The sequence below is a fragment of the Chaetura pelagica genome, unplaced genomic scaffold (assembly GCF_000747805.2).
Source record: "Chaetura pelagica isolate M959 unplaced genomic scaffold, ChaPel_1.0 scaffold21, whole genome shotgun sequence".
Classification (NCBI taxonomy): domain Eukaryota; kingdom Metazoa; phylum Chordata; class Aves; order Apodiformes; family Apodidae; genus Chaetura; species Chaetura pelagica.
Window position 1 is genome coordinate 411,090 of NW_009952251.1, and position 13,016 is coordinate 424,105.

Consider the following 13,016-nt stretch of genomic DNA (forward strand, 5'->3'; position numbering starts at 1 on the left):
GCCGCCGCCGCTGCTGCTGCTCGGCGGCTGCTGGGAAGGGGGTTAACGGGCTTGTTCTCCGCAGGTACGTCCCTTCTCAGGCTGACATAGCGGTCTTTGAAGCAGTCGGTGCCCCACCTCCTGCAGACTTGTTTCATGCTCTTCGGTGGTACAATCATATTAAGTCGTACGAAAAGCAAAAGGCAAGGTATGGTTAAATTGCTAAGCTGGAATATGTGTAAACTAGCCTACCGAGTCTTGCATTTATTTCATCGAGTTTGAACCAAACGGTGTTTTTAACTGGTACCACGTGGCAGATTGAGTTGCCGTTGGAACAGGAAAAGCTCTAGAAGCAGAGCAGACCTCTTCTGTCAGTGCACTTCTTGCTAAGAATTTCGGCAGCCTCATTCGGTGCCTGTTAAATTGCAGAGGCTTTTGCTAAAGCTCACACGAAAGGCTTGAGTTGCTGCCACTTATACAGATAACTATGCTGAAAGCTGATAGTGATCGACCCCATAAAAGCAACACTACAACAGATTAGAAAGCATTGCAGGAGTATTTAAACATAATTATACAGTTTATGTAGGTGATAAATAAGGGAAGTGGTTCTTTCAGGTTTTTAGTTATGGAAGATAATTATTTGATATGCAGAAGCACATACAAAGAAGGGAAAACATGAAAGCAAATGCTATCTTTTTTCTTTTTTAGTGATTTTAGTGTTCATGAAAGGTGCTGTATTGACATCCATGGAGACTGCAGGCCTCTCTAAAAAGGTACAGCATAGGTAGGGGTCAGTATTGCTACACTGCCTCCTCTCTGTGCCTCAGTCCTGTTTGAAGGGAGCTCTTGTAAAGTTGGGTGGCTCAGTCACCAGCCTGTTTCTGAAGCTGTTAAAATGCTGAAAGGAACGGAGGTTATTAAGTTGCTTCACAAAGTCCACTCTCTGGAAGCTGCTTGTAGTTCCTAAAAATAACCTGGGTTTATGGCTCTCAAACCTGCAGTTCACAGTAACAAAAGAAATACAAGGTTATTCAAAGACTACAGAACTCTCTGAGCTATAGCAGAGTTAATTGAGGGGGATCTGGTTCCTTGTGTTTAGAGAGCTTTCAGCATAAAGCCATCACTGACACATCCAAAGTCACAAGATCAGTTGCAATGATGTGCTTTCTATCACTATTAGGTTTTAAACTAAACGTGAGAATACTTGTAGGGAAGCATGAACAAATAGTTACTCTCCCTATACAGAATATAATGCAGGTGAAATATTCCAATAAGAAAACTTTTTTATTCATATACTTGGGTGTAGCAGCAGTGTTGGGCAGGATCATGCCAGCTTAGATGAACCATCTTTGAATATGGGATTTGCTGTAATCTCAGTTACCATGTCAGGAGCATTGCAAGTTGTCTTTGGGGAGGTTCTGTTTTCAAATAGCAGAAGCAGTGATTTACTTTTTTTGGTTCGTGGGGTTTTTTTAGCAGAGCATTTTTGCTACTAATGCACTTGTAGATTCATTGACAAGTTGGCAGCATTTGTGTTGATGCTTGAGTGGTTTCCCAATATCTGTGGTTTTTTCTAGCTTGCCAGGAGTAAAGAAGGCCTTGGGGAAATATGGTCCTGCTGATGTTGAGGACACAACTGGTGCAGCCACAGACAGCAAAGATGATGATGACATTGATCTTTTTGGATCAGATGATGAGGAGGTACTTGTGATGTGTTTGTATTCTAATTGGTTTCATTTTTTTAATAGCAGATATGCAGATATTTTTGCCTTACTAGTTTAAGCTACTTTAATTTGTAACCTTGATGCCAGGTTCTTGCAGTTCCCAAATTCAGCTGTCTTTGCATAACAGAAAAGCTTGGCAGGTAGAAACACTTAAAGGAATGTGTTGCAATGGAGTGAACTGTATTATTGGACAGGAGTGAACTTTGACTGGTTACATGATGAATAAAACAAAAAATCACCATCTTTCGGCTGACAGTTGTGATGATTTGTTTTTTCCTGAGCAGATGCCAGTCAATTTGCTAATGCTTTAAAGATGATGAGGTTTTGGTGCCTTTCTGTGACTTTGGATTTCCCTTTCAGGAAAGTGAAGAGGCAAAGAAACTAAGAGAAGAACGTCTGGCCCAGTATGAATCAAAGAAGTCCAAAAGTACGTCTCCCGAGAACTATTTCATTTTTTATGCTTGGGCTAATTTTAATGTATTTGAACAGAATGTCTAGAAACACAAATGACAATAGATAAACTTGACTGGAATGAGACAGGAGTCATTGGCTTCACTTGAATGAGCTTAGCCTTTCTCATAGCAGAGTATCCTCTTGTTTCATTACCCAGAGGCTGAGCTTTCTGTATAAATGGAGATAAACCCAGAATTTTCTTTGAACGTTTAAAGAAATTGCTGCAATAGGCAACTCCCTCCACAGCTACTGGTCTGGAACTGTTGATGATTATAGCAGTTGCAGGATTCCCTCTGTGGAAAATAAACTGTTACACAGCGTTAAGATCCTTCTCAGATCCTCTGAAAAGGACTCTATGTAACAAACAATGTCAGCTGCTTAATACATGTTTTCTAATGAGTCTGTTGTCAAGAACAAATGTATCTACATTTTAAATACTGTGATATGCATGGCTGAAATACTTCTGAAACGTACGTTGGTACAAGAGGCCTGTCGCAACTACCATAACAACTTTTTGTTCATAAATTGGGAAAGTTGTTCTTGGAAAGCTAATTTGCAAGCGTATTAATGAGATTTTGAAAATTTCCTGGCTGTTAACAGTGATTTTCTTCCTTTAGAGCCAGCTGTTGTTGCAAAATCATCAATCTTGCTGGATGTGAAACCTTGGGATGATGAGACAGACATGGCCAAACTTGAGGAGTGTGTTCGAAGCATTCAAGCAGATGGCTTGGTCTGGGGGTCGTGTAAGTAGGAGAAAACTTGAAAGCAGGGAGAGGGGAGAGAGTTCAGGCCCTTAAGGCAGGGTATGAACAGGCAGACTTGCCGTCACTGGTTGCTGATCTGTGAAAATGTAGGTGGCTAAAAGTGCAGGATTACAGTGCTACAGTACTTTGGTAACTTGACACAGTCAAAAAAATGTTAGTGCAGCAGCCAAGTTAAGATTCAGATACCAGTTTTAAAAGCTTTAGAACTTAGCTTTGCTATCCTGCATCTCCTTGCACATTTCCTGAGGCAGCAAGCAACACTTACATGCCCACATCACTGGTTTGGTGAGGGTAAAAAAAACCCCACAAAACCAAACCCTATTTGACCGCTTTGTAATTAATACTGTTTTGCTGATTAGACAGTTTATAACATGGAGCAAATTATTATTATGTATTTCTGAAAACTAGTTTAATCAGGTCAATCTTAGATTTGCATGTCTAAGAGATTCCATTAATCCAGGAGTATGAAAAGGTTTTTTTGTTTGTTGTTTTTTTTTTTTGCAGCCAAGCTAGTACCAGTTGGTTATGGTATCAAGAAGCTTCAGATCCAGTGTGTTGTTGAAGATGACAAAGTTGGAACAGATATGTTGGAAGAGAGAATAACAGCTTTTGAAGATTATGTACAATCAATGGATGTAGCTGCTTTCAATAAGATATAAGTCTTGATATATCTAGAATAAATGCAATTGCAAAAAACAGGCTGTGTTTCTGGTTATTTCAAAACTGGGGTGTAATCCAAGTTATAATTTTGTTGATGGGCAAAGTAGAAACTAAAACTGACTGTCAGGGTTGCTTCAACACCCTGCTGGTAGTAACCAACAGTACGAGCAGAGGAAATAGAAAATTTATATTTATCATAAATCCATATTTAACATGGCTTTAAAAATCTGAAATGCTTTTTGCTCCATGTAGGGGGAAATCACATCTTTGGAAATTTCTGTAATTCCTCTGGAAGAAGGAAAGAAAGGCTTTAAGGGAAAAACACAGGGATTGGGCCAAGTGCAAAACTCTTCTAGCTGTTAGACAATAGTATAAATTCCTTTTGCTTAGTTAGGGTGGTAACCAGCTAAATGCACTGTGGCTTTTGTTGAGAGCTACAACTGCTCTCACTGGGGGTGTGGAGAAGTTAAGAGGCAGCAGGGAGGGACTGCAGTGCACTGGAGCTGCTGTGATGTGTAACAGGCTTCATCTGACCTGAGCCTACAGTGGTATCCTCACAGAATCACAAAGAATCTGAATCATTTATGTTGGAAAAGACCTTTGGGATCATCCAGTCCTACTGTTAACTTTACCAAGTCCAAGTGTCCTTACAAAAGAGCCTGGCTTAACTTGGGTGAAGCACATACAGCACAGTTGCAGCTCTGGGGCAATCTAGTTTCTCCCTCTGAAATGCAGCACCATTGTTAGAGTTTTGCCTCCTTTTTCTGGGCCATTTCAGCAGCACAGTTTCTGATGCTGTCTTCCTTGGCTCTTGCAGCTCCTCACCGGTATTTTTGAGCCATATCTCCTGATCTGTATTCTCGGAGCACTTTTCTTTGGAGGTGTGAAAGAAGGTGCAGTGAAATCGCTTCTAATTTTTCATCTGTTCCGGGGCTTCTTAATCAGTACAGCGAACAAGGGTGTTTGTAGCAGCTCCTGCTCTGCCGTTCCCAGTGCAGCCGTAGAGGCGCTACCAGCTCCGCGGCCACCAGGGCGCAGTGCGCACCTTCCGCAGGGAGATTCCGATTGGACACGAGGTAAATTTTTCACCATCAGGACAGTCAAACATTGTAATAGTCTCCCAAGAGAAGTGGTAGATTCCCCCACATTTTTCAGTCCAAGCAACTCAGAACTGCTGGTATTGTTTTATACACTCTTTGGAAACAGAAACTTAGGTACCTAAACACAACAGATAACACTCTCCCATTACTCTTGCAGAAAGGATTTGGAGATAATTATGTAACTGATCATGGTGTGAATGAGGTAGTAGTTATGTTGCAAAATCGCTAACCTATTTTTTTCCATAGACCAGGGCTGACTTTGGCCTTATTCAATTCTATTCTGTATCTCTGTTGTCTCTACTTCAGGAGAGGCTTTCTAATTATTTACGCAGGACAGCATATGTATGTTCCCCATTTGAAAATCAAGCTCTTTACTGTATATAGCAGTATGTGTGCTCACAGCTGACATGCAAGAAGCTGACATAAGCCTTAATTCCTGTAGTAGAAAGGATAAGGCTTTCTTTCATCTTCCAAAATCTTTAGGAAGGAGTTGCTCTACGAATGGACAGTCATTGCATTTTACTGCTGAGAAAAGCAAATGAACACACTCGTTGGCAACAGCAAAAATTTATTACTTCACTTGGAGTAGTCAGGAGAGTAGAACTAATGCATCATCTTCAGAAAGATGTCAGGGAACATGTGAAGAAAAACTGCAGAATTATTTTGGCACATTCATCAGCACAGTGCCAAAATACCGTGTTGACTCATGTACCAGTCAGCAAATAACTCGAAGGAAAGTGCTGCTTACCAACTTTTCAGCCCAAAGTTAAATGCATTGAAATTCCACTGATTCTGCCTGACTCTCCCAAACTCTGAAATCAGAGCCCAAAGAAACAGTTAGAGACCACAGTCAGTTTCTATTTGTACAGCTACCAACATTAGATGTGTTCATGCATACATATATGTATTATACAAAAGCAAATATATTTACAAATAAGGCTTCAATTATAGCAAATGCTACTTATGTGTGTTGGCAGGCCACAGAAACTAGGTAGATTATATGAAAAGCAGTTCTATTCTATATACCTAGACCAATAACAAGGCCAAAAAACCTGTCCCAACTTACCCAAAGCTTTATGTGTTTACTTTTAGTGGAATTTTATCCCCCAGTCAACATTTTAACTAAGTGATATTGCATCAGAAATTGGTCCACTCCACTTAGCATATATGTTTGCATTGGAGCATGTGTGATTCTACATCAAGCAACAAGTTTGAACAGGATGCAGCCTAACCGGGACTACTTCATCTTTCTAATGGGAGTGGACACCATTTTCTGGGTGTGCTGTCTTGCCTTTCATTTGGTAAAGAAGTCCAAATTTGGTTACAAACTTGTTAAAATAATATTGTTGTGTTAATTCTGCCCATGTTTAGAAGATTGGAATTAAGGCAAATTAAAGGTTATATTATTTCTTTACCTTTGTTTGACAAAGCAATAAAGAGTATTCGACAGTTGTAAATCTCTTTAAACCTGAAAGTTGAAACATAAAAAAGAACAAGTGTGGCAGGAGGCCTTTAGTCTCAGCTTCTATAAGAAACATTCTCACTAGTTCTTGCAAATTAATAATAGTAATAATAATAATAACAACAATAACAACTATATAATAACTAATAACAACTAATACCTACATGAAACATCTGCTCAGTATTTTGTGCCCAACTGGTGCTAAAGCACAAGAATAAGTGACCAGAAAACACAAGATCTCCTGTCTTAGTTTTGAGTATAAAGTAAAAGAGTGCTGGGAGAAAATAGGTTTTATTTCCATATTTTTCTTTTTTGACAAGAAGGCAGGGATTCAGTGTTCTCTATCTTGGAATTTCTTCTCCAGCTGCAGAATGGAGCCCCCAATAACTGCATTTTGATGGGAAGCAGCCAGATGATTCATACTTAAGGCAATACTAGACAATCAGGAGACTCATGACCCATTGATGTATAGTCACAACCTCCCGGATGAGAATGCCTAGATCAGGAGTGTTATCAATGATGGCAAGGAGGAACATTTTTATTATGTGCTCTTTTGATATTAGCAAAGTAGGAAACTACAACAAAACAACAGGATTACAAGCACATTTCTGATCAAAAACCCAGTTATGGCAATTCCACTTAGGCTGACAACTTTCAGTTCAGGCTACATGTGCACTGGGGTACACCACGTCCAGATTATGTGCCTTTAATAACCTTTCAAGAAAGCAGCAAGTGCAATTAAGCCAGCTGTTTACATAAAACTGTATGCAAAGATGCACATCTGAGTGGCAGATGTAAAGTCAAGAACAGCTCAAAATCTCCCATCAGCTATTCTGGAGAGGGATGGTGACAAGAACAGTCACTGAGCAGTTTCACAGTAGTGCACAGGTGCATGGCTGTTGTCTGAGCTCCACAGCTGCTCACTGACAGTTCCTGAGCGGCTCACCTCCCACAGTGCCAATTTCAGCACCTCAGAGACTGTTGTCTTGACTTGGGCCTGGAACTTTTTACTTATCAGAACATAGAGGATTGGATTGAGGCAACTGTTGATGAAACCAAGGCCAGTGGAAAGGGGAATGCCATCCTGTAGTAAGTCTTGCAAGTTTTCATTGTGGTGAGCAGACAGCTCCACAATGCTGAATATGTGATATGGTGTCCAGCAGACAAAAAAAGCTACAACTACAGCAATGATGGTCCAGAAAAGCCTGCTGGAAGTCAAGACAGTTCTCCTCTTCACTTTGACAATCAGCAATGAGTAGCAAATGACCATGGTCACTAGAGGAAAGAGGTAACCGAATGCAAGCCTCACCCAAATGAGAACGTGATGTGTCAGCAAAATAATTTCTCTGTCATGCACATGGAAGTTGTTGTAGCAAATGGTGACATTGTTGAGAACTGTAGCTGTGTCTCTAAAGTATAAGGCAGGGCCACCAATAATTGCAGCTGACATCCAAATGATCCCACTAAGAATGAGGGTGTTCCTTACAGTCCGATACTTGTAGGAAAAGACCGGGTGGACCAGGCGGATGTAGCGGTCAAGACTGATGAACGTCAGGAAGAAAACACTGGCAAACATATTAAGTAGTGCAATAAATGAGTTCATTTTGCAGAGCCACTTCCCAAAAGGCCAGTGAAAGCCCATTGCCACGTATGTAATGTAGAGGGGCAGGAAGAGGACAAAAATGAAATCTGCAATGGCCAGATTGAGGAACCAGAGAGTAGAAACAGATTTATCCCACTTAAAGCCCATAAACCAGATGACGATGGCGTTACCTGGCACTCCCAGCAGAAATGCCACACTGTAAAAGGAGAGGGAAATCATATGGGCAATGCTGAGGGAGGACTGGGGTGATTCATCTTCCTCTGACAGGTCGTAGAAATAAGAGTAATTATCAAAATCTTCAAATGTCATGTTGCTCAGTTGCTTTCTGGGGAAGAAAAGAAATGGAAGAGTCAAAGGAGAAATGTTTTACTGCACTGCAAATAATAACTTGCAATTCCTTTAAGTTCTTGATCATAAAAAAACCCCAAAACTCAGACTTAGTTTCACATACCTATTATTTTTTAGCTGTCAGTTGCTGGCACAAAGCTTGTGGAGCATTTCAGTCACAGGCATTTCAAGAAATGCTCAAATCAAGACAACACTTGAAATCTTCAGGAACTGTTATTCCTTGCATTTATTTCTTAAAAGAGAGCACTGAACACAGTTTCACTGATACATTTCTGGGAGACCAGCAGCAAAGTTTTACTGAAATGGGATTTTTTGTATTCTTTTCTAGTCAGGTTTCATATTTTACTGCTCTGTTCCTATTTGAAGCAAATTTTACAGATTATATCAGTCAGAAAACAGAGAAGCATCAAGCATCTATGTAAGAAAAAAGTGCAGTTAAAATGCCAGGAAGCCATTTTTTATAAAATTTCCACACACACCACTCAAATTGTAGTTAACAAATTCAAAGACAACTGTTTCTGCAGCAACTTAAAGTTTCTAACATGCCTCTATGTTTGTACCCAAGAATGCTGCCTTTCAGACACATCCAATACATTATGTTTCCTTAGCACAGTAAGAGATTTAGAGAAGGAAACATACAGAATATATTTCAATCACAATACATTCAAATGTGGTATTCTTCCACTAGTGAGCTGAACAGGTAATAGATGAAAGAAAACAGAGCTTACCAGGAGAACTTCCCAGAAACACTGTAAGAGTTATAGAGGAAAATACATGTCACCTTTTTTTTTAAGACAGAATTATATTGCTTTTCACATAGGAATTTTCTTCTAAAACTCAAAAGAAGAGTATGGGAGGGAGAGAAGCAGGGGGGAAGGAAAATACAAACCAAAATTAAAACCCAGAAAAAAAAAAATTAACCAAAAAAAAAGAAAACAAAGATTGAACAGGAAAAAGCACTCAGAAGTAAAGCATTCATTTCACAGTACAGAAAAGCTATCGCACAGATGGCCACAGTCTCTTGTCATAGCCAAAATATATATCTTACTAAATTCTGTTATCATTTAAAGCTCTATTGTCTGGCTCGACTTAGTTGCACTAAAAACCTGTCCCTGAGAGCAGGATACAACTAGCTCATTAATTGTACTGTGGATGAGCTCACCAGTACACTTCTGAGCACTAGCTCCATTCAGAAACTGAAATTGAGCCCATGCTTTTGGAACCTAGCGCTGCATTCCTGTAATTCCATTAATTTTAGTATGCTAAGGACAACAGGAGCAGGGTCTCCAGAGCATACTGCCTGCAGAACCACATCTGCAAGCTTGTATTCATGCACGTACCTTTCCTCCAAAAAGGTAGTTTGCTTCTTCTGAAAGGATTACTCCCACAAGTGAAGCTACGCATGTGCACTCACATTAGCAGGATTAGCTCTCTCATTCGTAGATGGACAGACAAGGAAGGAAAAAGGTTTTATATCTATTGATAAAAAAAATATGTAGTAGGAGTTAATACAGCCTGTTGTGTCAAGAGGCTATGATAACATTTGCTCTTTGTAATTTACATCAGGCTGAAGGAATGTTACTTGGTTTGCTGTCCTGATAAATTTGTACTTACAGGGCTGAATGTATGTAATTACATGCCCCTTGGGGGTAGATTCTGCATCAAATACCAGTACCACCCATCTGAGTCATTTTTTCAAATAGCTTAACAGCTGCTGAGAAATAGTATAAACAAGGAGCAGTACCACTAACATCTGGAAAAACATTGGACAGTTTCAGAGGACAGTCAGGTTCATAACCGGATTTTTTAACGCCCTTGCCTATATATAGGACTATAGCTTCAATTCAAATTTATCCAATTTAAAAAAAAAAAAAGGCAATTTTTCAGACTCTTGCTGATTAACATCCTGTATTCCAGTCACTAATCAATTTTGCTTCTAAGTTTCTCAAGAGCTAGTGCAACACAACACTACTTGGATTCAAACATTTCCTCCCTGTATGTGTAATCCTCAAAACTTTTTTTCCTAATGGTGCAAAAAAACCCTATAATGACATTAACAAACATTTGCCTAACTCTCAAGTTAGTTTATATTTAGCTGATTAACATCCTGTATTCCAGTCACTAATCAATTTTGCTTCTAAGTTTCTCAAGAGCTAGTGCAACACAACACTACTTGGATTCAAACATTTCCTCCCTGTATGTGTAATCCTCAAAACTTTTTTTCCTAATGGTGCAAAAAAACCCTATAATGACATTAACAAACATTTGCCTAACTCTCAAGTTAGTTTATATTTAGAATTTCAAAGATGATGTATAGCAGGAGAAAGAAAACATACCTAAATACATACCAAATATTTTCCAAGTCTCTTGTAGTTTAAACCTCCTCCTTTGAAAGATCACATCTCTAGATTTGAATTGTTTTCCCAAGCTTGTATTTTTCCTTATCTCTCACTCCTAGGCATTCAATGCAGTAACTCTTCAGCAGCGGGGGAAAAAAGCAGGAGGAACATTGCCTGCCATTGCTCCCAGTGCACAGATGCTGCATCTACACTTTATGTCTAGAGCTCAGCAAAGACTGACAATTACATTTACTTACATTTACATTTGCCCAGACACTGTTACCTCTGACATACACATGTATGAAGCATTCTGTAACAGGACTCACAGCGTTAACCCCTGCCCTGAAGAGGGAAGTAGTAGGGGATTTTCAGTGGGTTATGCTGGTTTACATCAGTAAGGACCCAGATATTTTCTTTGGGGTTAACTGTTAACCATTTAGGAGAGATGTTTCTTTGTGCTCTTGATGCTCACTTAGTCTCAAATACAACAGTTTGGTTTTTATTAATAAACTTTCAGAGCCAGAACTGTCTTGCAGCTCAAGCTCAGGTCTTGAAAGTGAATAAGTTACTCTGTTGCTTATTTTGTCACTTATTTCCTGTATAATCATTGATAAATGGCCTAATTTCCAGGCTGCAAAAACTCTCATGAAGCTTTCTGCAAACAGAGGCTTAGTAGAGAAAGAAAGAATTCTTGCCAGAAGTTTCCATTTGCCTTTCAGGCCAACTGCTAGAAAGGGTAAGGGAGGTTTGGTGCAGTTCATCAGCTCAGTCCCTGCTGGTCCACGGTTGCAAAAAAGGAGACAGAGTGAGGAAAATTTTTTCAGGAAACAGGAAAGCGTGGTTAGAAGCCTGGCAATAGGACTTGGGGGCAGCCACAGGTTACAGAACAGTCTTATATTGCATGTGGATGAATATAAGCAAGTTTATACTTAATCCTGTCTTTTTTTTTTTAAGTAGTAAACAGCCTGTGTAAAGTGTATGCCCAGTGCTTGTTGGACTGGAGTCTATTCCTGTTTGCTGAGGTCACAGGCAGCTCTGAAAACTGAGCCTCCTTGATTCAGTTGCTTAATTATTAATATAGTTGCTTAATTTTAAGTAAATGGGTTTCAGAATGTTTGACCAGGAAGTTTCATTTACTGTCCCCTTCTGTATAACGGAAATTAATTACTAAGCAACATAATAGGAATGTCAGGACAGGCACCTGGTGCTAGTACTTTTTAGATCCTAGGACAGAGAACAGAATTACCAACGAATACAGATTGTTAGGAAATATTTCATAGAATCATAGAATGGCAGGTTGAAAGGGACCTCAAGGCTTATCTGGTCCAACCTCTTTAGGCTCTCTTTCTACTACTATAGTTTATATGAGATGGCTCAGCACCCTGTCAAGCTGAGACTTAAAACTGTTCAGAGTGAGGGAATCTACCACTTCTCTTGGGAGACTATTCCAATGTTTGACTGTCCTTGTGGTGAAAAATTTATCCCTTGTGTCCAATTGGAATCTCCCCAGGAGCAACTTGTGCCTATTACCCCTTGTCTTTTCCATGTGACTACTTTTAAATAGGGAGTTCCATCTTCTTGGTAGCCACCCTTGAAGTACTGGAACATGGTAGCCCTCTCCTCCAGCAAAATTCTAAAACACAAAGCCACAGAAGTGCTTGGAAGAGACTTGAGCATGTGCTACATGAACTGTCTTTCTCTGAATTTCAGCAGGGAATTAGAGAATTTATCTCAGTTGACACATTCACACCTTTTTACTGCAAGTACCTAGAGTTCCTTTCCTCTGCCACCATTACAGTATTTCATAAAGTTGAGCCATAATGACAACTTGGGTAAATTATTGTATCTGCTTAAAATAGAACATCTTTTGTCACAGTAAGAATGGCCTTACAGTTATGACATGGGACCAGTACTTTGGACTCTATTTATGCCTATGCCACATGCATCCTGTTTGACCAGGGCAAGTCATTTGACCTCTCCACGCCTCAGCTCTGAGGTCAGTGGAATGGCTTTGGAATAAAATTACATTTTGTTTTCAGCCTAAAATAGGAGAAAACAAACAAAATAGTTGCCATGCAAAGTCTTCCTGGGGGTTCAAAGTTCTCTGGGAATCACGCAAATTAGGATCCAACTTAATTACACTGGGAGTTTAAACAACATGTTTGGGCTACAGCCCACACAACCTCTCTCTCAAATTTGTTCCTCATTACTTTTGAAATTTACAGAGGTCCAAGGGAAGAAGCTTATTCATTGTCTTGTTATAAGTTAACACAAATATTTGAGTGGTAGTCCCAAAATCTGTTTGTTTAGTGTGATAAACAGTGCTCAGAGCATCTGGCCAGCTAAATTGATTTCAGAGGTCACAATAATAGCTCCTGAATTAACTGGAAAGTTAGGGTTTGCAGAGCTGGCTGTCTCAACTGTTAACTTCATAGAGGGAATATATTACACAAGCCCTCCTTTTAATGTCTTTATGAATAATTCTTGAGCATATCACATTCCATGTGTGTGATCTGTGGCTAAAGGAAAGCTTATTTGATGGATACACTTCAACTTTTGTAATTTTCAGGAGTCAAATGCGGGA

The 13,016-nt window shown here is 39.6% G+C and overlaps 2 protein-coding genes across 2 annotated transcripts; one reads left to right on the forward strand and one right to left on the reverse strand.

Moving 5' to 3' along the window:
- Positions 1-5: 5 nt before the first annotated feature.
- EEF1B2 (eukaryotic translation elongation factor 1 beta 2) lies at positions 6-3,616 on the forward strand (the record flags this gene model as incomplete). The annotated part of the gene is made up of 5 exons (XM_010007373.1): positions 6-187; positions 1,557-1,680; positions 2,064-2,130; positions 2,774-2,899; positions 3,425-3,616. Coding segments are annotated over 5 exons (654 nt in total), but the record flags the coding sequence as incomplete, so codon positions are not given.
- Positions 3,617-7,001: 3,385 nt separating this feature from the next.
- On the reverse strand, positions 7,002-8,054 carry GPR1 (G protein-coupled receptor 1). The gene has a single exon (XM_010007321.1). The coding sequence runs from the start codon at positions 8,052-8,054 to the stop codon at positions 7,002-7,004; it is 1,053 nt and encodes a 350-aa protein (XP_010005623.1).
- Positions 8,055-13,016: the final 4,962 nt, after the last annotated feature.

Coding starts and splice junctions, on each gene's coding strand:
- GPR1 (XM_010007321.1), bottom strand. CDS start 8,054: ATGACATTTGAAGATTTTGATAATTACTCTTATTTCTACGACCTGTCA.